The sequence below is a fragment of the Solanum dulcamara genome, chromosome 1 (assembly GCF_947179165.1).
Source record: "Solanum dulcamara chromosome 1, daSolDulc1.2, whole genome shotgun sequence".
In the NCBI taxonomy this organism is placed as follows: Eukaryota; Viridiplantae; Streptophyta; class Magnoliopsida; order Solanales; family Solanaceae; genus Solanum; species Solanum dulcamara.
This window is the reverse complement of record NC_077237.1, coordinates 80,095,306-80,122,579: the sequence shown is the minus strand read 5'-3', so window position 1 is coordinate 80,122,579 and position 27,274 is coordinate 80,095,306. Positions and strand designations below refer to the sequence as shown.

The 27,274-nt window shown below is 32.4% G+C and overlaps 2 protein-coding genes and 1 pseudogene across 2 annotated transcripts; all 3 read right to left on the bottom strand.

Annotated features, from left to right (window-relative positions):
* Window positions 1-1,060: 1,060 nt before the first annotated feature.
* LOC129889337 (dehydration-responsive element-binding protein 1E-like) lies at window positions 1,061-2,012 on the bottom strand. The gene has a single exon (XM_055964599.1). The coding sequence runs from the start codon at window positions 1,959-1,961 to the stop codon at window positions 1,335-1,337; it is 627 nt and encodes a 208-aa protein (XP_055820574.1). The 5' UTR covers window positions 1,962-2,012; the 3' UTR covers window positions 1,061-1,334.
* Window positions 2,013-10,827: 8,815 nt separating this feature from the next.
* LOC129889327 (lysophospholipid acyltransferase 1-like) lies at window positions 10,828-15,513 on the bottom strand (annotated as a pseudogene).
* Window positions 15,514-20,952: 5,439 nt separating this feature from the next.
* On the bottom strand, window positions 20,953-23,465 carry LOC129879824 (F-box protein PP2-A13-like). Its single transcript, XM_055953552.1, has 3 exons — window positions 23,048-23,465; window positions 22,738-22,856; window positions 20,953-21,656 (listed from the first exon to the last, which is right to left on the bottom strand). The coding sequence occupies exons 1-3, from the start codon at window positions 23,384-23,386 to the stop codon at window positions 21,236-21,238; spliced, it is 879 nt and encodes a 292-aa protein (XP_055809527.1). The 5' UTR covers window positions 23,387-23,465; the 3' UTR covers window positions 20,953-21,235.
* Window positions 23,466-27,274: the final 3,809 nt, after the last annotated feature.

Sequence of the window (27,274 nt, the reverse complement as noted above, 5' to 3'; positions counted from 1 at the left end):
AACATTACAAATTATATAGCGAATTATACAAACATTATGCAAGAATTATATAGTAAAATATACAAACGTTATATAAAAACTGCGAATTGTATAGCGAATTATACAAATATATACAAATGCTGTGCGAATTATACAAACGTTACTATAACTATAGCCACGAATTGTAATTAACAAACTATAGCTGTGGAATTAAAGTATTTTTGAGTGGTTATATGCGAAAATTACACTTTTTTAAAGATGTCACGTTTAATATTTATACTTTCCTTATAAATATATACAAATACACATGCCTATACAGATTTTCACTCAAGACCACGGGATGGCGTGACACCCCTCTAATCTACATAGATCCGCCCCTGATTACGGGTGAGCAGTTATTAGGTAACTGTTCTCACTCATTTTTCAAAATAATGTTTATCTTTTTTTCGCAAACTACATTGAATCGAATCGGATCCACATGGACAACCCACGATCCATGACCCAAAAACTTACAATGTCGTTATAATAATATTTGTATTCTTATTAGGCGTGATGGTCTCCTAAAGTATAGAAGTCCCAATACTAAATGTGTGTCATTTTGACAATAGTTAAGGTGCTCAAATGGTCGAATCTAAGTTTAGGTGACTAGGTGAAATATTGATATTATATTAGAGGATTATCTATGATCTATGTATTACGTCTTTTTATTATTTCATAGATAAAATAATATATAAATTTTTACGTAACTTATCTTTTAACTAAATAATGTACAAAACAATGCTGGGTTTCATACTGTGATTAGTTCGACCACATATTAACCAACCAAACGAACGTACACTTGTTATGTCTCAACTCTCAGGGGTTGTTAGTGTTGGGATGGAATAAACAAAGTTAAAGTATGGATTGGAATCGATGTTTCGTGGGATAAATTATCCCACTATTTATATATGAAATAACTTATATATGTCATTATAGTATAAATGAAAATCGTATTTTCTAAAATATTTCAGAATACATAAATTTAAAATTTTATTTCGTCTTTTCTCTCAAAACATCATAACGATCAAAATCCTATCAACATGACTTCTAAACTTCAAGAAATAATTGAGCTAGCTAGCTCCTTTCTCAAATAATACATTGCCTATTAAAAGCAACAACATCCTTTCTCCAAACCGTCAAAAAGGAGATTCCAAAAAATAATACTATGATTTAAAAGAGAGAGCTAGGATTTGAGGTTTGTAGATTCTAAATATTAAAACAAATAACGACTTTGTAAGGCGCACACCACTGAATATTTATTGGGTTCGCCCGAATCCTGTATTAGATCGCAACTCCACCCCTAATTACATATGAGATCAAATAGAATAATTCCACAAGGAGACCTCAACATCACTTTCCACATGATCATCCCAGCTGAAATGACTCCCAAATAAACATGGATTTGGTGAAAACAAACATTCTTCTTCCATATTTGCCTGCCATTCTTCTATCCCACGTGAATTACTATACAAATTACTACCATTTTCTTCAACCACCACATTATAATTATCTACTACAATATTATCTTGTGGTACGTCTATCGGCTCGATCGCGAACGCCTCAGCGGCTCTAGCAGCCGCTTGGCGTAGCTCCTTCGGGTCCTTAGATACCGGAACTTGTAACTTCCAAGCCGAGTCTGCGAAATTCAATGTGGCTAATGGTCCTTTAAGCGCTAATGCAGCTACATCGTGAGCACGTGCAGCCATTTCCGCGGTTGGGTACGAACCTAGCCATATTCTCTTTTGTTTAGTCGGCTCACGCATTTCGCAAACCCATTTGTCGTTGTTCCTCTTCCTCACTCCTCGATAAATCGGGTGACGTGTTTCCTTGAACTTCTTCCTCCCTATTCGCTTCTTTGGCTTGCTCGACGCTAATAGAAAACTTTCTTCATCCGAAGGCACATCCGTTCTAATCGAAGAACACGAATTACTCGAGTTATTCATAATTGTTCAAGTTTCAGGCTTCTGAATTTCGATTAATTGAATCCGATTCGAAGTATTATTTGTTCGTACGTTGTATTTTGTAATAGTAGAATTTTATTTGGAGTTTTTCTTATATAGATTTTAGATTATGAAGAGGGGAATTAAGGAACACGTATTCATCGAAAGTGTAGGTTAGAGGAAATGTGGGGCCTGCTTGACTGTGTAATAGTAATACATAAATCTTACACTTCTGTTGCCAAATAAAAAACAAAACAAACACGTTACATTTCTTGCTCCATATTGTGATATTATTTAATTTAATTTGACATGATATTTAAAAAAAATTAAAAAATTAAAAAATTAAAAAATTTTGGTATAAAATAATTATTGAATGTTTATATAATTATAAATTATTTTATAATAAAAGGAGTTTTTAAAATTAAATTATTTTAATTAGAATAATATAATATTTTTTTAAAAATAATCCATATAAGATAGGACGGAGGGAGAAAATGAATTAATAAAACGTTATTGGATTTTAGCACGTAAAGATTTTTTGGACATTAGTAGTAAAAGAATGAGTCTTAGGATGAAACAGAAACTTGTTTTCCATTTGAGGAAAGCAAAGTTTAGTACACGTGTATTATTAAACATAAATAAATCTTTAGGCACAAATAACTACTCTTCCGTCCTACCAACAATGGTCGTGGTGTGATTGTAAATATTCTTTCATTATTTTTTAGAGGTTTCGAATTTGAATTCTTCTGAATATAGAATTGTTTTTGTTGGGAAGTGTTTATTTTTTAATGTGAATTTTTTGACGAAAATTCGAATATAGTCAAGCTCCAAATGGATATTGAATATCGAATGAAAATTCAAAAATAAATAAATTACTCTTCCGTCTATTTTTACTTATTCAACTTAGAAAATTGAAATACTTAGTAGTTTATTATTTTATTTTTATTATTAAATATTTTATTCGTCTTAATTTAAATAGTTTAGTTTGACTTTTGAATCGTCTGATCATAAATATAAGATGTATGTAATATTTAAATTTGTCATATAAAATGTTGGAATTGAAACACTTATTCTCCGCATTCGTTTTTACTTGTCACACTTGAATTTGGCAAATCCATTAAGAAAATAATAATTGACATTGTTATTTTATTACACTATCTCTATTAATTGACTTTTTGTATAAAATCTTAGAAAATGATTCTCGAAATAAGTAATTAATGCTAAGAATAAAATATGGAAAATCAATTATCTTTTCTTCAAATGTTCAAAATGACAAATAAAACTAAAAGAATCTATTTTTTGAAATACTTCCTCTGTTTCAATTTGTTTCACTTACTTTTTTTTAATTTGTTTAAAGAAAATAACTCTTTTCCTTTTTATCAATTTTTTAATTTTAATTTCCGTCATGACATATTTAAGATCATAAAATTAAAAAATATTTTAATATATTTAATATATTTTTAATTTAAAATTAAAAAATTCATTTTTTTTTACTTTATTAAACTCCGTGTACAATAAATGTCAAAACATATCATTCAATTTGAAACAAAAAGAGTAATAAACAAGTAGATGCGGAAAAAAAGATTAAATAATAAAAAAGGTACCCTTTTGAAAACTTGTCTCTCATTTGAGGAAAACAAGGTTTAGTACACGTGTGTCATACGCATATAGTAAACCTTAGGCACAAATAATTACTCCTCCGTCTATTTTTAATTATTCATTTAAAAAAATTACGAGATGATTTATTATTTTATTTTTATTATTGAACATAGTTTTCATTCTAATTTAAACGCTTTAATTTGACTTTTGAATAGTGGAATCTTAAATTTAAAATGGATGTAATATTTTAAATTTTATAATCTTAAACTTGTCATTAAAATGTTGAAACTGAATAACTTACCTAAATATTAAAAAAAATACATTTTTGGGTGCAGATCAAAAATAAAAATAAGATACTTAAATTAGAACATAAAGAGTACTATGATATGTATTATAAGAAGTATTTTTTTATAGAATAAATTTATCAAATGAGTAGTAGAATAAAAAAACATAAAAAAGGGCAAATTGGCCAAAGTTTATATTTTTTAGATTAATATAAAATAATTTTAAAAATTGTTAACAAAATAGTCAAAATAAAGGAGGTAAATATAATATGATAAATCACAAGAAAAGTACCTCTTGAGTAGAGGTTTTCGAAATTATCCCTGACTTTTCTTTAATGTATACTTAATTTGATTTTAGCGATAGTTTAGTTTATATTTAGATTCAATTTCTTTGTGAACTCATTTGATATTACATCTGATTTTTTTAATGATTCAAACGTTGGACATGAATTATATAGTGAAATATACAAACGTTATATAAAAATTATAAATTTTATAGCGAATTATACAAACGTATACAAATGCTGCATGAATTAGACAAACGCTACTATAACTATAGCTATGAATTGTAATTAGCAAACTATAGTTATAAAATATAATTAAGATATTTTAAAGTGGATATATGCGAGAATTTCCCTAAAACTTAAAAGTAAAAATGAATGACCCTCAAAAAGGCAGTATTCATTATGTAGCTGAGCTCATAAAATTTCTGCATTATTCAGCTAAGCAGTATATTCTTTTTTTTTTATATATATATATATATATATATATATTTACACACGAACAAATATAGCTAATTAATAGAGTAATATTTTAATAGTAAAAGTTTTTACTTTCTTTCATGACTTTTTTTCTCCTGACAGTTGTTAGTCTACTTTTATTTTCCTAATACTGACCCTTTATGTTTTTACAAAATATAATCACATTTAAAAAAATTAAATAGAACACAAAAAATTGGCAAAAACAAATTAACTGTTAAATGGGGTAGGGCGTGGTAGGTCTTAGTGGGGCGGGGTGGGGTGGAAAAATTCTAAATAGGGCAGGATAGAGCGGGTTAAAATCTTAACGGATCAACTTGCCCCGTCCTAAGCCGTCCTATTGCCATTTATTGCAGTATAATATTTGGTAGCATATTTGTAGAGAAATAATTACCATATAATTCTTTACATATTTGATAGCATATTTGTAGGAAAATAATTATCATATAATTCTTTATATATTTGGTTCAGAAGAGGTAGGGGTAGGCTGAAGAAATATTGGGGAGAAGTGATTAGACAGAACATGGCGCAGTTACAACTTACCGAGGACATGACCTTAGATAGGAGGGTGTGGAGGACCCACATTAGGGTAGAAAGCTAGTGCATAGTCTCGTTATTCTTCCTTATTAGTAGGCGTATTAGCGCACTATATTTCCTTGTGGTCTGATGTCTATTATTATTTATTACTCTCATTACTTTCTGTACTTTGAATGCTCTATCTTATCTGGCTTGCTTTCGTTACTTCCTATTCCTTATCGCTTTAAACTTCTTATTCTTATCTGACTTCCTTTTTGATTTTACTGAGCCGAGGGTCTTTCGAAAACAGTCATCCTACCTTGATAGGAGTCAGGTTTGCATACACTCTACCCTCTCAAGACCCCACATTGTGGGATTGCACTGGGTCATTGTTGTTGTTGTTGTATAATTCTTTATATATTTGGTAGCATATTAAGAAGATTTTTAGTTTCCTTATTTCAATATTGTATAACATATATATTCTCTCTTGGGGAATGAATAAAGGGGAGTCAAGATTGTACAGTTCTTTTCATGGTATCTAAGTCAAAAAAAAATTCATCGTAAATTTCCATGGCTGGTGACAACGTACCTCCTCCACCACCATCAAATACCGCTGCCGTGGGTCAACACTTTACTTCCGATTAGTGAAAGGCTATTACTGGATTTTTTGGTAATGCTATAATTCTAGAAAATCGCTTGAATGGTAAGTTTGACATTTCTTCTTAGATTATTGACACCGGTGCTACTCATCATGTTACCAGTGAGAAATCTTGGTTGTTTGATGTTCATACTGTTGATTGTCCTATTGGTTTGCCTAATGGTGAAAAGGTGCTTACTTCTTTGGAAGGTTCCGTTCAACTGTCAGATAAAATCACCTTACATCATATTCTTTATGTGCCTTATTTACGTTGCAACTTACTCTCCATCCTCCAACTTACTGATAATTTACGCACTATTGTGTTTTTTAATTCTTATATGTGTGCTATTCAAGACCCACTGAAGGAGCTGATTGGAACGAGAGTTAGGAGGGACGGACTATACTATTTTAGCAAACAGGACGTGGTGCAACATGTGTCTACTGTCATGGCAGCGTCAGCATTGGAATTGGGGCATCCTTCCGAGAGAGTATTTAAGTTGTTTCCTCATGTTAGTAGTGATAAGAGTAATTTAGCAAATGATTATGAAGTGTGTTTCCGTGCTAAGCATCTTAGAGATAAATTTCCTTTAAGTGATAAAAAAATATCAAGAATATTTGAAAAAATACATTGTAATTTGTGGGGTCCATATCGACATGTTTCCTCGTGTGGAGCTCATTATTTTCTAATAATTATTGATGATTTTTCCCAAGCTATTTGGATCTACTTGGTGGTTGATAAAACAGAAGTGTTTCAGATGTTTATGGCTTTTGTTGCTATGGTTGATCGATAATTTAATCAAACAATTAAAGTTGTACAATGTAATAATGGTACCGAATTTAATTGTTTGATCGATTATTTTTCCGCCACTAATATTCTGTTTCAAACCTCTTATGTGGATACTCCGCAATAGAATGGGAGAGTAGAGAGAAAGCATAAACATATGTTGAATGTTGCTAGAGCTCTAATATTTCAGGCCAATTTGCCTAATTTTTTTTGGGGTGAATGTGTTCTTGATGCATCTCTTCTCATAAATCGTACCCCACACCCAATTTATAAAATAAAATACCTTTCGAAATTTTATTCAATAAACCTTCTTCTTTCGATGCTATTCGTACCTTTGGGTGTTTGTGCTTTGCTCATAATAAAAAAACTTAGGGTGACAAATTTGCTAGTCGAAGCAGAAAGTGTTGTTTGTGGGTATCCGTTTGGTAAGAAGAGGTGGCGGTTGTTTGATTTTGATATGAAGGGATTTTTTTTCTCTCGTGATGTGAAGTTTGTGGAGGATGTGTTTTCTTTTTCTTGTCCGGATGATGTTCATATTTTATCTAATTTTTTTGATATGGGTGCTAAAATCGATGGTAATTTTATGGTGTACAGGGATGACTTAGGGGGCGAAGTTGATAGTTCGGAGACTGCCGGGCAATAGCCGCAAGCAACAGCCTAACCAGCGCCTACTAATAGCCAGGACGAGCTGCAGCCACCGGCCACTACCCAGTCCGCTGGGAACCCAATGCCCGCTGGCAGCGAGGGGGGCAGCAACCCCATACTCCAGCCACGGATGTGAAAGGTGGCTTGGGGCGTGGTTTTCGGGAGAAATTTCCCTCTATTTTGCTTCGTGATCATGTGATATACTCAGTTTTTGCTAATGGTCCATCTCATACTACTCCGGTTAACAATCAATCCTCAGGTACTCCCAATCATTTGGCACACTATATTAATTGTGACAATTTCTCTGTAAATTATCGTAAGTTTCTTGCAGCTATTATTTCGGGTAAGGATCCTAAGACCTTCAAAGAAGCCATGAAACACGAAGGTTGGAGACATTCAATGAAAGAAGAGATACGTGCATTGGAAAACGATGGTACATGGACTTTGGAATATCTTTCTCCAGGTAAAAAAGCACTTGGTAATCAATGGGTGTACAAGACCAAGTTTTTATCAAATGGAGATGTGAGATGGCTCAAATCGCGCTTGGTTGTGTTGGAAAATCATCAACAAGCAGGGATTGACTACAATGAAACTTTTGCTCTAGTCGCCAAGATGACTACTGTTCGAGCCTTCCTAGCCATTGCAGCATCCAAAAATTGGGAATTTCACCAAATGGATGTTCATAACGCCTTTTTACATGGTGACCTTGATGAGGAGATGTATATGAAGCTCCCTCCTGGGTTTGAAAGTCCAGATTCTATGTTGGTGTGTCGTTTGCGCAAATCGTTGTATGGGTTGAAACAAGCCCCTAGATGTTGATTTGCAAAATTGGTGACTTCTTTGAAAGGGTACGGTTTCCTACAATCTTATTCTGATTATTTTCTTTTTTTACATTTACTAGAGGGAATATTCAAATTAATATCTTGATTTATGTTGATGATCTTATTGTTTTTGAGAATGATTCCGGTGCACTTGCAACTTTCAAAGCCTATTTGAGTGATTATTTCAAAATGAAAGACCTTGGGTCTCTCAATTTTTTTGGGGTATTGAAGTAGCTCGTAGTTCATCAGGGTTGTTTTTGTGTCAATGCAAGTATACTCTTGATATTATCTCTGAAGCAGGGTTGTTAGGTGGAAAGCCAAATGGGTTCCCTATTGAACAAAATCATAAACTTGGTCTTGCAAATGGAGATTTGTTGTCGGATCCGGAGGTCTGCCGTAGATTAATTGGGCGTTTGATTTATTTGGGGGTCACTCGATCGGACTTGGCGTACTCTGTTCATATTTTGTCTCAATTCATGCAAGAACCCAGAATTGAACATTGAGAAGTGGACTTACGAGTGGTCCATTATTTGAAAGGCACCCCAGGACAGGGTATTTTGTTACGTGCCGACAATGAATTGACTTTGCAGGGATGGTGTGATTTTGATTGGGCGGCTTGTCCGCTTACTCGTCGTTCATTGACAGGTTGGCTAGTATTTCTAGGTCAATCTCCCATCTCTTGGAAAACAAAAAAGCAACACATAGTTTCTAGATCTTCTGCAGAAGTTCAATATAGGTTCATAGCTGCAGTCACTTGTCAGTTGAAGTGGATGAAAGGTCTGTTGTTGAGTTTAGGTATACAATATCCCAAGGCGATTAAATTATTTTGTGATAGTCAGTCCGCTTTGCACATTGCAAAAAATTCAGTTTTTCATGAACGAACAAAGCACATTGAGGTAGATTGTCACTTTGTTCATAATGCAATTAATGAAGGTTTGATCTCTCTGTCGCACGTTTCAACATCTTCACAATTGGCAGACATTTTTACCAAAGCTCTCATCAAAACTCAGTTTGACTTCTTGCTTTTCAAGTTGGGCATTTTTTATTCCATGCTCCAATTTTAGGGGGGTATTGCAGTATAATGTTTGGTAGCATATTTGTAAGAAAATAATTATCATATAATCTTTACATATTTAGTAGCATATTTGTAGGGAAATAATTACCATATAATTCTTTATATATTTGATAGCATATTAAGGAGATATTTAGTTTTCTTATTTCAATATTATATCACATATATATTTTCTCTGTAGGAATAAATAAAGGAGAGTCAAGATTGCACAATTATTTTCACCATTCCTACAAATTAGCACATAGTACATTTGAAGATTATGCTATTGATTCAAATTCCAAAGTTCTTGAGCTAATCGACGTTCTTGAGCAATAAAATAAAAACAAAAACCTTATCTCTTTAAATCTGAAATGTTCTACAAGTCGTAATCAAATATTCCTATTTTATTTGTACACTATTTATTGTCTTGATTATTCTTATGCACAAAAAAAATGTGTTTACACATGTGGATTACGTCTTTTGGGAGTATATACAAGTAGTTTGTAGGGCCTATTTAGCTTAATGTAAAATTGACAAATGAATTGCCTCACCTCAAGTCATTATCAATGACACAGTCAATGGCGGGCCTCTTCTAAAATATAATTGTGCATGAAAACATACGAGGCCTCCGACATTGGCTACACAGAGTAAAAGGATGATGCCACAATTGGTTATTAGGATTTAGATGGTTGGGTGGAATTTGAACGGATCAATAATGATTTTAGACACTTTCTTTTGAAAAAAAATAATCAGGCATGAGGTTGAAAATTCACATCTGAAATACATAAAAATTGTTTTAATTTTTAGTCATGTGTATCTGAATTTGCTTTGTTAATTTGTTTTTTATCTTCAAACTTTAACAATTCAACACTCAAATCTACTTCAACGAAATTCAAATTTGAAACACAAGTTACATATATCATAAAGAACAAACCCCAATCATCAATTTGGCAAAACAACAAGTCTAACAAATCTATTTAGCACCGTTTTATCTTTTTCATGTATGTCTAAATTTCAGTCATGCATGACTTAAACATATGTTGAAATTGACAAAAATTTCAATCATGTATGTTCGAAATGTTTTGCCAAGAAAATAATAATTTAATTATTCAAATTTCAACATCCCAAATCTACTCAAAATAAGCTCAAATTTGAAACATAAGTTTCATGTATCATAAAGATCAAGTCTCAATAATCAATTTGTCAAAATAATAACAAATATAACAAATGCATTTAGCACTCTTTTCATTTTCTCATGTATATTTGCGTGAAAATATATATTATATAACTGAAATACATGTTAAAAATGACTAAAATTTCAAGCATATGCATCTGGATGCATAAGCAAATATAGAAGAAAAGAAAAATTATCTAGTAAGTGATATTCGTGCGCTCACGCACAAAAAAAACATATAACATCTATTAGTTATATGGATCAACCAAAAATAGGGCACCCCGTGAAATTTTTACTTCTCTAAAGAACTTCTGCTCTACTAGGCATACATTCAATTGTTAAAGGTCAAAAATTAAAGACCAAACATATTTTAAAGGTAGAATATGCAATTTCAACTATTGCCTAGAGATAACAGGCCTGTTGAAGCTTAGAAGTTGGGCCTACTCATCTGAATGGACCAAATCAACTCCAAGTTAAACTAACTACCTACTCTAAATCTATCAAAACTGATAATTTCTACAAATCAAAAAAATAATAAATAGAGTAGTGGGAAGAACAGCTCTACTCTTCCACCAAGAACTCTAAAAACCAAATTCTGACTCATTCTTCCTTTTTTGCCTTAGATCTTACTGGTTTTGGTGGCTGAATCATTTTACCAAGCAGGATCACCAGAATTGGTATAATAGTTCCAATATAGTATACACTTCCATATGCAGTAAGTGTTTCATGCAGGCTTAGCACCTGTAAAAACATAAACAAGAAAACTATTGTTAATTTATGTCAAAGATTTTAGCTTATACTCCTTCCGTTTCATTTTATATGACAGTGTTTGACTAGATACGATGTTTAAAAAAGAAGGAAATACTTTTGGCACAAATCAAAAAGCTTTTTCAGTAATCTAATTTACAAAATAGCCTGCAAATGTGTATGTTTTGTAGAAATACACATACACTATACAATCTTCTTTTTTTTTGATGACCGTGGTGTCCAGGACAGTTTTCGCGTGCCTCAACTAATTCCACGAGATACCTGCCACCTCCCAATAGCAACAGGTACCAGCCTACCAGGTAACTCTGATCATCAAGGTTAGGACAGATAAAAGAATCTATACACTATATATATGTACACATACACTATACATATATATACACACTCATTGCATAATATTGTATATTTTGGCTAGCGCCCGTACTTAAGTTAGTCCGATGAGCCAAAAATTAAAGAATCCCCAAAATGTCCATGTAACTTATGGTTTTAAACATGTCAACAGATATAAAAAAAAATATGTTGTGTAAAATGGAACGGAGGGAGTAATAAACATCATTCCAACAAATAGGCAACCAACCATGAATCCAACAGCAGAGTAGTTGAGAACCAGCAGTGTATATACAAAGTTCATGAATACAAGCATTTTCTTAAACTGAACACTGCTTGTAGCTTGCTGCCATCTGTAAATTACTGCTCATAAACAAAACAAGATTGTATTAAAAGCATATAAAAGGTAAATATGCTTAATCTAGGGCTAGCTAGGTATATATATATATAATTAAGTACCTCTTGATCCAGCAATCATCAAAGCAGACTGAACAAAGAATATAATATAGCCAGGATATAATCCCTGCAGTGTAACACAATCAAGTATAGTTAAACAAAATACTGCTTAAAACACAAAAACAAAAAGTATCTTATCCATATTCAAGACTAAATTAACATGTGTCCAAATTAGGGGTGTCAAATGGGCGGGTCATTTTAGCAGGTTGGGAGGTCATGTTTTCATGGGCTAATTCTATCCCGCATAGTCCAAAGTGTCTATGACTTTGCATGCATTGAATACTGAATTTTGGATTTCTGAGGTTAGAAAATAGAACCAGCTAGTGCTGAGAAATCTCAAGTACACAAAACAGTAAAAAATCCCTTCTATTGTGTTTAGCATTACACAAGTGGCAAAAGTTTAGGAGGAATAGTAGGGCTCAGGGGCGGAGCTAGTACGGGCCAAGGGAGTTCATCCGAACCCCCTTCAACAGAAAATTACACCGTTTATACATGGTTATTATTTTTTTTTAGCGTATATATAGTAAATGCTGAACCCCTTTGACTTTTTCGTGTGTTTATTTTTTATATTTCGAATCCCTTAGTAAAAATTCTGGCTCCACACTGGTAGGGCTGCCAACATTATGGGGTGAAATCAATAGTTTTGTGTAGCATGAATGAATTTGCAGAGACAGATATTAAAAGATAAAAAGTGCAATGACTTTTTCTCAAGTTAGAGAACATATTATGAAAAGAATTTTACTTCAAAAAGAAATACAGAACTTCATAGAGTACTGTAAAACTCAATTTAGTGAAATTTGTATGCCACCATAGGCAAAATCAATTTTTGATGCATGATTGAATAAATGATTGTGCATTCAAGGTATAGGAAAATTCATGTGGACAAGATTATGTGTTATCAGATGAATCTTTCAGCAGATAGATTGCAGAACATATTGTGTAAAAATATCTGCTTACATGCCATACAGCACTAACAGTCTGTGTGACCAGCAACTGGACGAAACTAGGCTTCGTTCCCTTCTGTATAAGTTTCTCATATACATCTACAGGAAAAGACACAAAAGAGAAGAGATTTGATCATAAAATAATTGCATCATGCTTAGCTTAGTCACAAAGTTACACATTCACTAAAAGATGATGGACAAATAAATATAAGGCACATGACCCTTATTTGATACAACATAACATAACAACTACTCCCTACGTCTCATTTTATATGGCGATGTTTGAATAAACACAACGTTTAAGGAAAAAAAGGAAAGACTTTTAGTAAATATCATAAGAGCCTTTTGACTTGTGATCTTAAACATGTTATGACATTTCTATAGCTATAAAAGCAAGTTTAAAGTCAAAAGTTTCTAGATAGCGAAATGTGTTAATTCTTTTTATAACAGACTAGAAAAAGAAAGTGTCATATAAAAATACTAATTGAGTAGGAGTAACATAGCTCACCAACTCTTCACATTGTGTTTCTGAAAGTATCACAGCATACAGAATCGAATAAAAAGAGAGATATTCTTACAGTGCCTCAGCCAGGTGCTAACTTGAATATTCCATACAAGAGGTATCTGAACTGAGCTCTTTGCAAGCTCAACGCCCAATATGTCAACATTTTTAGCACGGTCCCATTGTGCTTTTGGTGGATTAGTTATGTCTGCCCAACCACTGAAACCGAAGCCAGATATGATGATTGCAACTTCTGAGATTGACCATATGAAATAATATTTACACCGTGCAGTAAAGCTAGCCATATATTGGAAACCCAACCGCGTCCAGAAACCCCATTCTTGGTACATTGGGTCCAAGAACATAGAAATAGGGAAAAGAGGCACCAGATTGATATACAATCACATACATAGAGCAGCTTGAAGAATAGCCCTTAGCACTGCCCCAAAAGGCGATGGCTGGCCTTTGTCTGAAGGTTTCCAAATCTGAAAAGGACCTCATTAGTTATTGTAATGCGATGGAAAGAGCTTCAGGCAAATATTTGGAATATGTACACAATGTTTTTTCAGAAATGTATAATTAACACATATAAAAGAAAGATACGGAAGGGTGTCGGATGATACCCCTTTGGCAGAACAACAATACAATGATGATATGAACTTACACCATTTCTCTCTGTCCATTCAAGATAATCCTTCATTTCATAAACTGGACCAGCAAAATGACTTCCGCAACAGAGACAGTAACCAAAGTACTCAAGTAATGATGGCAACTTGAGCAAACGATTTTTCTTTTGCGCTTCACGTAAATCTTCCTCTTTCAATAGTCCATCTTGGTAATTGATAACACTTGAAATTATTTTCAGCGAAATAACCATCAAAGCTCCTAAAATTTTAGAAGGAACCAATTAAAAAAAATACATTGAACAGATCATAATGAATGATACAGGCTGAATCCATAATTAATCTACACATCAACAATATCTGAACTCATCATGAACTGAGATTTTATTCAATTTCTATTGACGAGAAATATTTTTGATCTAAAGAAGTATGGTATGCTTCATTGGTCTCAAATGTCAAGTGGATTGAACACATTGACGAAAATTAAAGGAGTTTGAGACCATGATTTGTTTTGTTATGTTTAAAAGATGAAACCAAGACTAGTACAATGAGGAAGTACGTTCTTACCCGTAGCATCCATTCCTCCCTTTTCCCATGCATCCCCACTCATGTAGTACACATGGCTGCACCAGAATGTTTGAATATTATCAATGAAGTTTAAAAGTTTTCATACAATTATAAAAATTGCAACTAGCATAACGAGGAAACGGTTCAACAGAGAATGCTTTATTTCCTCAAATGGTAAGTCAAGTTGATCAAATTACACTTGAGAAATCAAGTAGAGTGAAGTAACGAATAATCATTTCCTCCACTTTTTATTTGCCCCTCCCTAGGAGCTCCCATCTTTTTGTTCTCTTCGTGTGACTCGAACTCACAATCTTCGGATTGGAAGTGACGGGTGGTTACCATCCGAGCAGTTTGAATAATCATTTCCTCCACTTGTCTTCAAGAAAGAATTTGAATGATTGAGTGTTTCTCTTCCCCTATTTTCCAACAAGATGTTATTGATGATGCACGAATTAAGTGCATGTTGTGGGTTTGAACTCTGTCACAGACAAAAGAGTAATATTTAAGTGGAGAAGAATAGAGGGGCGGGTCCATGAACGCACGACATGTCACGACAAAACTTACTTGACTTTTTTCATTTGTTTAATTCTTTTATATTTTGAATTTTCTTATTGAAAATCCTAATCTTCACTGTCCTTCCAAACTTTATCAACCATTAAAAAAATACAGCTCAAAATAAAAAAAAAAATTAATCATCAGATTCAACACAATGAAGATCGATAATGCAAGCATTTAAGTACTGAAATCCCAAATCGAAAACAGAGATAATGTTAGGAGAGAATTAATTAATGTACCATCCAATAAGGTATCCAAATGCGAGGAAGAAAGTGATGATCCCACAATAAGCTCGACATAAAACCATAGAACCATAACCCAAAAGCATGGATACCAAAAAATGCAAATTCGACGAGAACCCAAATGACATATACGATAAAACAGCACCTGATACGGCAGCGTAGAAATGCCTACCACTGCCACAAGGAACAAATCGATGAAGAAAACTCACAGGAATGGTGCCGACGAAACAGAGTAAGAAACGGAACACCGGAATCGATACTCCGATCGCCGACGCCATTGATTCTATCTCCGGCGAACCCATTTTTTTTTTGTATAAAGTCAATAACGGACAAAAAAGAAGTTAGTTATTTAATTTGTTTTTTCTCTTCTCCAGTTAGTTATTTAGTGAATGGCAATCAGATGTGAGATTACATGTCATTTTTCCTATTTTACCGTAATATTCGTATTAATCATTATTAATTTTTAAAAAGGGGGCAAAATTTACAACAACATACCTAATGATATTTCATATAAATGGGATGTGAAAAGAATAGAATATATCAAATTTTATCATACGATAGAGAGTGTTTCTAAAAAATCCACGACTCAAATACAATAATCAAAATCCAAAGTACACATTAAGTTCATTCCGTACTCTAAGAATTGTTTCTACAGTTTGAACTGCACATTTCAAATGTCCAAAAGGATTCGTGAAATTTGGACCGATAAGTATTCAAATTCCAATAGTCGTTGTTGAATAACTGAATTCTTTTAGTGTTTTAATTGACGACATTTTTATTTATATTTTGGTTTCAAAAAGAATGACTAAATAATAATAACTTTTAAAATAGTAGCTAATGTTGGATTACTATTGTTGTTATAAATATATTTGTATTGTAGTCGATGTCTATTATGTGGATTTCTTTGGCAAAAAGTCAAGTATTCTGTTATATTTTCGGTTCAAATATATCTCTCTCAAATTAGTACTTAGAAATTTCATGTATTAATATTGTATTGTCATTTCTAAGGATAAAAAACTCAAATTAGTACTTGAATTGAAAATATAACAAGAGGAGTATATTTAGCTCGAAAGTATTACGCGTGGTATATTTTAACTATTTTCAATAATACAAGGATATATTTGACCATTTTCCGATAAATAAATGAGTCTCCCTTCATTGTAATTGATCCCCCAATCTCTAATCCTTCGATAAGAATAAGAAGTCTTCTCTTCTCCCTACTTTATTCTTCTTCTTACTTTATAGTTTCATAACACAATATCAATACGAGAAACTACCGTTTAAAAGCTAAGGGATCGATGGTGATCCTTTCAATGGTACAAACTTTGTTGATTGCTCGGAGAAATTTATTGCTAATCCACTGACGGAAGGTATTGTTCTTATTGTTGAGAAAGGTGGCACAACAGAAGAACATGTTGCAGCCCTCATAAAGGTGAGAAATTGAAGTTGACTGACACAAGTTTTTGATACTTTTTCATGGTGAGGTTTAATTTATCATATCCTGTTGCTAGTTATGTTATTTATATGATATACAAATTTAACTTCACAAGTTGGTGACGGTAAAGTAATAACATTACTTTTGATTAAATATTATTATCACTGCTTACTAGTGTAACGGAATTGATTTTGCTCATCAAATTTGATTCAGGATATCAGTATGGTATATAATATTTGGTTCAGATTATTAGAAGGCTTACAAAGTGAAATATTTTTAAGGCTTGAGGGTGAGTTTTATTGCACTTTGGCTTGTTATGTCATGATTAAGGGTAGGGTAAGACAGTGGATTCAAATTACATTGCACTAAAAAGTAAGACGGTAGATTCAAATTCTATCGCACCAAAAAAATATAATATCGGATTAAAATTTTTGATGCACCATGATAATAAGTTATTGAATTTAAGTCACATTGATTCATGGTTTAACATCTTTTATATGGGTAAGACATTGAGTTTCAAGTCTCAATGCACTATAATGATGATTAAAGCAAAATAATTTATTTTTGGTGAGAAGTCATGAAACCTATTCTACTAAATTTGATACATTCCTTGAGTGAATGTGATAGCAATGCATAATATTTCTGAAAGAAGATAAGTAGTTGAATAATTCACATGAATGTGGAATAAGGTACTAAGCTATCATAAGATGATATATATGCTTAAATGATTGTGATCCATTCATAAAGAATGAGAACTTTTGATAAATACTACAAATACAATACAGATTCATTCCCTAAAGTGAATGTGTTAGTATTCAATAAAGCTTATCAATACGGATATGCACTTTATCGTGATAGGGTATCCAGAGTTAGAGTAATTGAGAAGAAATAAATCTGAAAATTACTCTTAAAGTAGTACATCTGCAATTTATTCATGTAATAGTAAATCAGAAATTTACTAAAACAAAAGGCATACATGTTATAGTAAAATTGAAGTTTACTAGTACACATAATTTTATTAGTTGACATTAATAATTTTGTCATTCCGAAGATGTGCATATTAATGAAATTAGAAGATTCTTTCAAAATTCTTTATGTTGCTTGTTCTCATGATGAGTTGATTGGATCAACTAATGTTGGGACGATTCTCCTAAAATTCTGAAAATATAAAAGGTGAATATGAACCCGTTCTCTTATCATGTGACATGATAAATAGATGCATTTATAAGATAATCACATGTACGTTTATTGTCAATCTGTATTTTGACATTCGCAAAATTGTTTGTGCAAAGTATTTAGTTAAGAACACAACTTTCAGAATATGTAATCGGTCAAGACAATTTATCTCGATAATATTGATAAATATCCAAGCTGATGTGATATTAAATATCTCAAATAAATAGTCAATCATTGTTTATAAAAACAAAACTTCGTGGTCTGAAATATGATAAATTACATACAAAAGTATGCATCAGGCTACTATGATCAATTTTTCTCAATTGGTTTATGATTAGGGACCATATAATTTCCATCTAACAATTTTGATGTGTGGTATATGATTAATGAATATACCACGATGCACTAAGATGGATTCTCCAAAATAGATTGGGATGTATGTTGCTTTGTCTAACATAAGGGGTAGATAAGAAGCAACCAAGAGTTGCAAATGCTCCTATTGAATATAGGATTAAGTCTATGACATGCATGATACATGATATAGACCGATCGGTTCTAAATAAAATGATGCTTGAAAAAGGAAAAGAGCAAATTATCAAGATAATCATAACAAGGAGGCAATATGCTCTTGAAGAGCCTGCGACATAACACTCCATGAAACCTCATGAGAGGGTAGGTACCTGAAAATAATGAAGTGATGAGATCTCAATAAGTTATGCCGTATTGTGAACCGATACAAAAATGATATATCATTGACGATATATTTGATACAATATTGCACAATATTGTAAAAGATTACGAGGATCTGAATTTTACGATCTATCAAAGCATGCAGACAAAAAAATATTTATCAAGTGAAAAGTGGAATGATACATCTTGATAAGCGTAAAACTTATTTGACTTGCAATCTAGTCAATAGAAGATGTCATACATTTAATATCGGATATTGTCCCTTGACAAAATTGATATGAAAATAGCTTAAAGATTCAAAATGCATGAAGCATATATAAGTTCTTGAAAATCTTGTTCATAATCATCATATGGATAAAATCAATCATGAATCATTTGTATAGTTATGCAAGTTGATGACTTGAATATTACTGAAATTTTTAAAGAGTTTCCTAAGCAATGGATTATTTGCTTAAAGAAGTTGAAGTGAGGATTTGCAAAATTCTTTGATCCTAAAGGGATGATCCATAAAAGGAGATAGAATGAAGCACATTTCGCAAAAGATTTTCTGCATACATGAGCTTCAAAAGAATGATGATATCAACGTCCAGTAAATTCGTTTGAGTGATAATATGGTTCATTTATGCATCAAGTCTTTACCAACTACAATTTTTGAGAAGATGGTGCACAAGCTTCGAATGAGAAGATTCAACTTTTTAGATTGATGTTCTCATAAGGGGTTAATACACGATGTACTATTTTTTCCTTTGGATTTTTTCTGGTAAAGTTTTAACGAGACATATAATCTATCAAATAGACATCCAAGAGTGAGTGTTATAAACATATTTTTATGGTAGTGAATGTCTAATATGGATTCCTTTGGAGAAAAGTTAGGAATCCTATTTATGGACCAAGTCAATTTTTTCCTATAAATAAAATGATTTTCCTTCATTGTAATATATATGTGAATATCCCTAAAATCCCCAATCTCTAATCCTTCGAGAGGAATAAAAAGTATTCACTTTTCTCTCTACTTTATTCTTCTTTCTTACTTATAGTTTCGTAACATAAAAATGTTTATTTGCCAATTTTTCTCCTATGTCAAAGCTCAATGGACTGATTCCCCTTTTCTCCTTTCATATCTGTCCCTTCAAATTGGGAAGCATAAATGCTTTAATTTTGAATGTACGATACACTTCCCTTTTGAAGTGTGATGATAGATTTTTTAACAAATCAATTGCATAGCTGGATATTTCAAAAACAAACAAGTGACAAAAAAGTTGGTTGTAAATCGATACAGTACACACATGGACCCAATTCATTTTCAACCAAACAAACGTGCGATCGAATGAAGCATAACCTATTTTTATACAACCTAGGTTTTCCTGTTTAAATAAGGGTGTCAAATACACATGTTAGACTGAATTTAAAAATGTTAAAGTGGATTGAGTTAGCAAATGGGTGAGGCAATACTTAAATATTACTTGGACAGAAGAAGGTTGGGCTGGAATGAACTAAAAATCGAGTCATAATCCAATCCGCTAAATTCTTACTAAGTTTTACATTAAAAGTTTGTTTTCTATTCTTACTAAGTTTTAAATTTAAACTTTTTTTCTTATTATTTTTTTGAACACCTAATAAAACTTTTTTCCTAATAATATGACTATATAGTATATAAAACTTATCAAATAAAAAACTATTTTTAAAAACTATTTTAAAAAAGTTTCTCTTGAATCAATTTGGATTGCATATCAACCTAGCTATAAAATGAATTCAACTAAGCAAATCAAAATGAGCACAATTAACAAAATAACCGAGTTACTAACACGCCAAATCTAAACAAGTTGGGCGAATCATGATTTTATGGACGAATTTTGTCACCCTGCCCGTAAATATCCTTCAATAAAAAGAGGCAATACGCACTGAAGTTTTGACAATTTGCGGAAGCCCTCGTGAATTTACCATATTGAGGTCATTCTATAACGATAACAACTACAAGATCTTTATAAACCAAAGAATGAATCTACTTTACGCACTTTTGCACTAAGCAGGCAATGCCAATTACACAGCCCTCGTGAGTTTACCATGTTGAGGTCATTCAATAACAATGACTACTACAAGATCTTTATAAACCAAAGAATGAATCTACTTTACGCACTTTTGCACTACGCAGGCAATGCCAATTACACAGCCCTTGTGAGTTTACCATGTTGAGGTCATTCAATAACAATGACTACTACAAGATCTTTATAAACCAAAGAATGAATCTACTTTACGCACTTTTGCACTAAGCAGGCAAGGCCAATTACACAGCCAAGAAGGCATCGCATGTGGCTTCCAATCCAACGACATGCAAAAGACGAAGTCACGAATATCATTCAATGCAGGAAAAAGAATTCAATATTTCAATCAAACCCAAAGAATCTTGCTTCCATTCGAATGCTAAGATCAAACTTCAAAGTACACATGAAAAAAGTAGTCGCATTTAACATACAATAAGACCTCAGTACAACTACCACCTCGCTAGAGGTGTGTGTCCAAAACTTCAAAGAAAAAGCCCTATGATACATAGGAACACGCGTAGTTGGGATTAAAAAAGCCTGCCATACACGTACGCACACATTGACTCGATCTAATATAGTGCTGATCGACGTTCCATATTAACTTCTCCATAACTATGGATGGATAGTGCTACCTCTTAACTCTTTTACAAACTCTTTCCTAAGGAGAAGGTTAACAGCAAATTAAAAACGCTTTAACCTCTCTGTAAATTCGCTTGGGCATATTAACACGGAATCTACACAAAGTCCACCTTTGGTGTGGGTGCAATCGATTTGGGTCATGGAGAACTTAACTTTCATATTTGCTGCAGACCCTGTAACTGTAAAGTCTCCTACATGGTGGTATTTCCATTTTCCAGGTTCTTTCATGTAACACTGGGTTGTAGCTTGCTGGCCATCGGATGTTGAGAGCTGGAACTGCACTGGCTTTTTATCCCATCCGTGAACATGCTCGGAGTTGCAAACTCTCCGTCCAAATCTTCGAGAGGCACGTCCTACTTGCAGCCTGTAGAAAATGCTATAGGACCCTGCTGGGAATGGAAAATCAACCTCTCCACCCACTTCAAACCACCATATCTGTTGGAGATACGCAATGGACTGGAATCTGCAGAGAAGGAAAGGAAAAGAAATCCTTAAGTATTGGTATGTCTTAAGATGTAGAATGCTTAATGTGTACAACAAATAGCAGTAAATCTAAAACATAATGCAAGTATGTCATACTCGAAAAGCCACCACCAGAAGGCGATTTTTCAACAAATAGTGATCAGTTTTCTAAACCTTCTTTTGCTTTGGAGGATAAGCGAAAGGCGTATTCTTGACGAATTTACTGGTCGTAAGACGTCATACTATAAAGAGAGTTCCAATTGCTAGGTAAATCATGAGGAAAAAGAGAGTTCCGATTGCTAATTGGTAAGTAAATCATGAGGACATGGAATCAGTAAAAGTGGAACTTGAGCATTTCTCTTTTCAAGCAAATAAGTTGTTCTCAATTAAAGGAACTGATATCAACAACACCAAAGCCCTTTATGCATCTAAAACACATATCTACTAATACTGATGTGTCAAATAATTAAGAATACTTCTCAAGTACCAAACTCTCAAAACATTTCTCCAAAGCTATTCCACTAATTTTTAACTATAGCAATAAAGCAGAATGAGAAATTGCTAATGAATTAAGGTATCGAGTACCAGAATTGCATAGAAAGAATCAGTTTACGGCTCATGTTTCAATTTCAAATAAGCGGTAAACAGGCAAGAGTTATCTAATATTCATAAAACTTCCCTGCCAGAGGCAACAAGGAGACATAGAAGACCAAATTAAACAACCTCGATTCATACAATCAACTACAATGTAAGAAGGAACCTCATTTTTTGATGACCAGGTAAACCCTCGCAGGGTAAACTGCACTAGCAAGCCCCAAGCAACAAGCTCGACCTAGAAGGTCAACCCCCTGCTGTCACACGCAAGGGGTTTCAAACTTGAGACCTCCATTATGGAAGCCCCAAGCCAAACCATCTGGGCCACCCAAAAGACTTTAAAATGGAACCTTTTCATAGGAGGATTTCATCAAAAAGCTGGATTCGATCAGCCAATCTAAAAACAAATGGATCAATAAACACACACATACAAATATTCATTCTGCTATAACTTGATAAGAAAAGTAAAAACATTTTTCATCCCTCACCTTGATTCGTCTGTTTCAATACGATTCCAATATCTCCTATCATCAATGCCTGTTATCGACAATCCATTTGCAGATATTGATAGACAAACCCTTCCTGTACTCTTATCTAACCAAACCTTCTGCATAGAGATCCCAATCAATAAAACCATCAGAACAATTATGATGGTTTATTTGAACAATTTATACAGAATATTTAATCACAAAATACCTATCCTTATGACATTTCCTAAAAAGTAGACAACCCCATTTCACCTAAACTTTTAGGAATTTATATAAACATTTTCAAGATAAGAAGGGATAAAGATCGAACCTTTGTGCCGCTATCAAAATAACTGGGTCGACAAAGCCTAGCATAAATATCCCTTTTACACAAATTGTTAGAAAAATCATCAACCCCACCAAAAACCTTATCAATAAGAGATCCATAATTTAACGGCAATTTCGATTCCCATACAAAATCAGCAGAAGAAGCAGCCCTAAAAGCACGATTAAGCATTGACAAGCTACAGATCTCGGATGGGTTTAAATACACCATAACTGAAGCCACACAACTCTCCGGCAGGTCACCCAGACCGGTATTTTCCGGTGGTGGTGGTGCGGCGGCGGCAGAATCACGTGGAATCAAGAAAAGGGATAAAGAAGAACCCATTTTTAGAAGAAATGTATGGGTTTTGAGGACGAAAAATGAGGGATTAAAGAGAGAAAGCGTGGGAAGAAGACAATTTTGAACAGCTGGAGGTATAGTTGGCGTATATATACAGAAATGGACGCGTAATTTTGTTACTTCTTTTCGTCGGATTCTGCGGCAAATAAACAAGGAAAACATCTATACGTATCGGCGGGGTCAAAATTACCAACAGATTTTTTAGATTTTATATTATACTAGAGAAATTACTTTGAAAAAAAATATAAACAATTACAAAAAATTAATCTTTACTAATTATAAATTTCTTCATGATTCTACCATAAATTATTAAATGACTAATTTGAATTGACAAAACTATATTAATAGTGAAAAGTTTTTATAATCTTTGTAAATATTCCAATCTTTATTCACTTGAAAATGAAAGTTGAAACATAACATATAATACTATTAATACCTCTAACTTCATTTACATAAAGTATATTGTAGTGCTATTTATGAAATGATAAAAACTTCAAGTAACAAATTAAACATTTTAAAACGTTTATGGTTGTGCACAAGTAAGATTTTGGGCTGCAACGTTTCTAGAAAATTTACTCTCATCCCCCTTCTTCAACTTTTCTTTTAAAGGTCCTAATTAATATGAAGGTTTAGTACACGATTCATTAATTTATGCTTCTTACATGTGTAATAATAGCAACTTTCTTTTAGATTTATCTTATCGTCTCTTCCTTCTCATATAGTATAAATTAAACTTAATTGGGATGTGAGTCTTTTATCGACTTGACAATATGTACCTTTTCTATCTGTTTTTCTGGACGGAAAGAAAGGGATCGGTGGGTTAAATTGGTGTTAAGAAGGAATTCAATATCTAGATGAATGTCTAGAAGATTTTTCGAATGCCATCAGACTTAATCAAACTATAAAAATTTAAAAGTTAAGGTTTCTAATTAGTGGGAAGGTTGTTAACCCAGTGAACTTCCGTGGAGATGAGTTATTGGGTATCGGATGGTGTCTAGGTGAAGATAGTGAAAGTGTAACTGATGGTTAATCTGGAATGTCTGTAGTGGATGGGATAATGGTGTCGATGGTAGTTGTCGTTGTACGGCGAAAATGGTGAAGATTGTTCGAGGATGCGTTGTGACACCAATATAGTAATGGTGAATCTGATTGAGTTGGAGTTTAAATATGTAAGCTTTCATGGGAGATCGAAAAGTTTCAAATGTAAGAGACCCACTCGAACCATTGTGACTTTTCCAAAATAATTGGATTGTGAAAGGTGTAATTGGAAGAGATCCATACGAACCACTGTGAATTTTTCAAAATAATTGGATCGTGAGAGGTATAATTGGGAAAAATCTGTAAAATTAAATAAGAGTAAATCCTACTTTGTGGTGATGCCACGTCACCGGACTGAGGATTCTCTTATATATATATATAACAACATACGCAATAAAATTTCATAAATGGGGTCTGGAAATGATGACGACAAAACACCAACAAGTCTAAACTCTCGGAAAATAAGACAATACTTCACTATCTATTAACCTTCTACCCTAGTACATGTCCTCTGTTTGCTCTACTATCATGTTGAAGTGTGTCACCATCTCATCTAAAAGCTTAAGTTCTAAGAGAAAGCACACTTTTATTATTTAATTGTATTCTCAACAAAAATCATATTAGTCTCGCTTCTCTCATTTTGTCCATCGCATAAGTCACTCTCACCTTATCTCGAATAATAAAAAATGGATAATAACACTTTTGCTCCTAAAAGTTATTGATATTTTTTTCTATAGTCCCTGTGATATATGATTTAGTATGTTTAATTTTTCATTAACTAAAATATGTGTGTAATCCGTTAACGTAGGAGATATGTTATATTTTGCCTATTTAAAGAAATATAATATTGTTAAATATAAATTAACATGTCATATAAGTAATTAAGTGGAGGAATGATTAAATGATTATGATTATTTATAAGTAAATGGATCAAAAGTGTCCAATTTAATTTTAAAAAAAGTTTAATATACTTACTTGGATATTGCTTTTAATCGGAATTTAATGACATTACCAGTTAATGTAACAACTTTATTTATCCGCATTTTCTTTTAACTTAATATTTTTATCATATATTTTTTTCCCCTTTTTGTAGCAGTAATTATATTTTTTCCTTTTCAACTTATGCATCCATTTAAATTCATACACGTACAATGCCCCTGATCAAATAATGTTACACATAACATATAGAGTTCAGGCCCAAGTAATGATGTGATTAACTGTTTCTATAATAATAGAACAAAAAAAATTATTTTATGTTGAGTGAATTAAGATTTTTAAAATCATGAATTTAAATATATAAAGGAGATAAAATAACGATAATACGATAACTAATGATTGATCATGCAATTTCTCTATTTATAGTTGTAGAAAGTAGGCAAGATAAATGCAAATTCAAATTAATATTCAAACATAATTTCAAATTCAAATCAACATTTATTCAAATCAATAATTTTATATCATGATTGCAAATTCGTGCCTAGCTACTTATAAATTTAGGACCTTTTCTCTTTAATTTATTGGCTAGTCAGTCATAACTTTCAAAACATAATAATCAACTATTGAAATGTCCATGGATTAGCTTTTAATGGAATATTTCTTTAAAACCAAACAAGAATTATTCATGGTTGACTTCTTTTTTTTCCCTCTCTACTTTTCCAATTTTGTTAATTATGCATGCTATCAAGAATATTCAAAATTCGTGTTGAATAAATCAATTGTCAAGAAACTTTATTACTAAATTCTTCTATTCTTTTTTTTTTTCAGTATTAACAAGCAACTCTGAGCAGATACATTGTCCTTTTCTAATTAAACATTTAATATTTAGTTAGGAGTGTTCAATTAACGCTACTAACCACCAAAATCTTTGTAATAATTATTGCTCATAGTAACAGATCACTTTCTAACACATATGTCTGGAAAATAACCAATAATTTTTTTAAAATTCATTTTCTATACTAAGTTGGTCGGTCAAATCTGAAACTTTAATCAACATGTTAGCTCATAATCAATAAACATATGTAATGCATTAGACTAATAGTTCACACACGAGAATATATTTTGTAGCCTTTCTGTTTTCCTAATTATTAATTTGTCCAACTTGGTGTTGTTAGCTAAAAGCTAAGATTTCTGAACTTTTATTATAATATTTGGACGATTATTCTTTATTTGATTAGTTTTTAAAGTTCGAGTTAGATTCAAAACATAATTTAAGATGATATTAGAGTTAAATTCATTGGTCTGGTATCATTGCCCCAAACTGTGCAGAAAGTTGTGAATATACTCCGATCTTTGAATATTACGCTTTGGATTAGAAAGTGAAATTTCGGATAAAAAATATCTGGATTCGTGCATATATAAAAGATGATGTTGATAAGAATGATCCCACATCAGATCTAGATGAGATTTCTAGGCTCTTTAAAAAAATTTGAGCAATTCTCCGAAGCTATTACCTTTTAAATTTTATATATTCATATATAATACTAGTTTTATATCTTTCCTTGTGTACTTTTCAATTCAGTTAGTGTGAAACCATGAATGATGTTTGATGGTCCTGTTAAAACAACTACCTATAATTTTATTTTATTTTAATTATATAATGCGAAAAGAGAATGTTCTTAACGCCATCATTAAACTTACATATAAATAAATTGAATATTAATATTAGGTTTGTACAGAAAAGTAGTACTTTTGTTTAGTTTATTTATATTATTAATTTAAAATAATTTTACGTGTGTCCGAGTCAGCATTGCTAGTCAAACAATTTAACGTATTGTCACCATATGTGTATGACTGCATGGCTAAATTCACCACGTGGAAAATGGATAAAAGAAACCA

What these genes read in the sequence shown, in the direction of transcription:
- LOC129889337 (XM_055964599.1), bottom strand. Translation starts at nt 1,961, where the DNA reads ATGAATAACTCGAGTAATTCGTGTTCTTCGATTAGAACGGATGTGCCT.
- LOC129879824 (XM_055953552.1), bottom strand. Translation starts at nt 23,386, where the DNA reads ATGGGTTCTTCTTTATCCCTTTTCTTGATTCCACGTGATTCTGCCGCC. An exon ending in ATTTTGATAGCGGCACAAAG is followed by an intron (nt 22,857 to 23,047) that starts GTTCGATCTTTA and finishes ATCTCTATGCAG; the next exon opens with AAGGTTTGGTTAGATAAGAG. An exon ending in ATTGAAACAGACGAATCAAG is followed by an intron (nt 21,657 to 22,737) that starts GTGAGGGATGAA and finishes CCTTCTCTGCAG; the next exon opens with ATTCCAGTCCATTGCGTATC.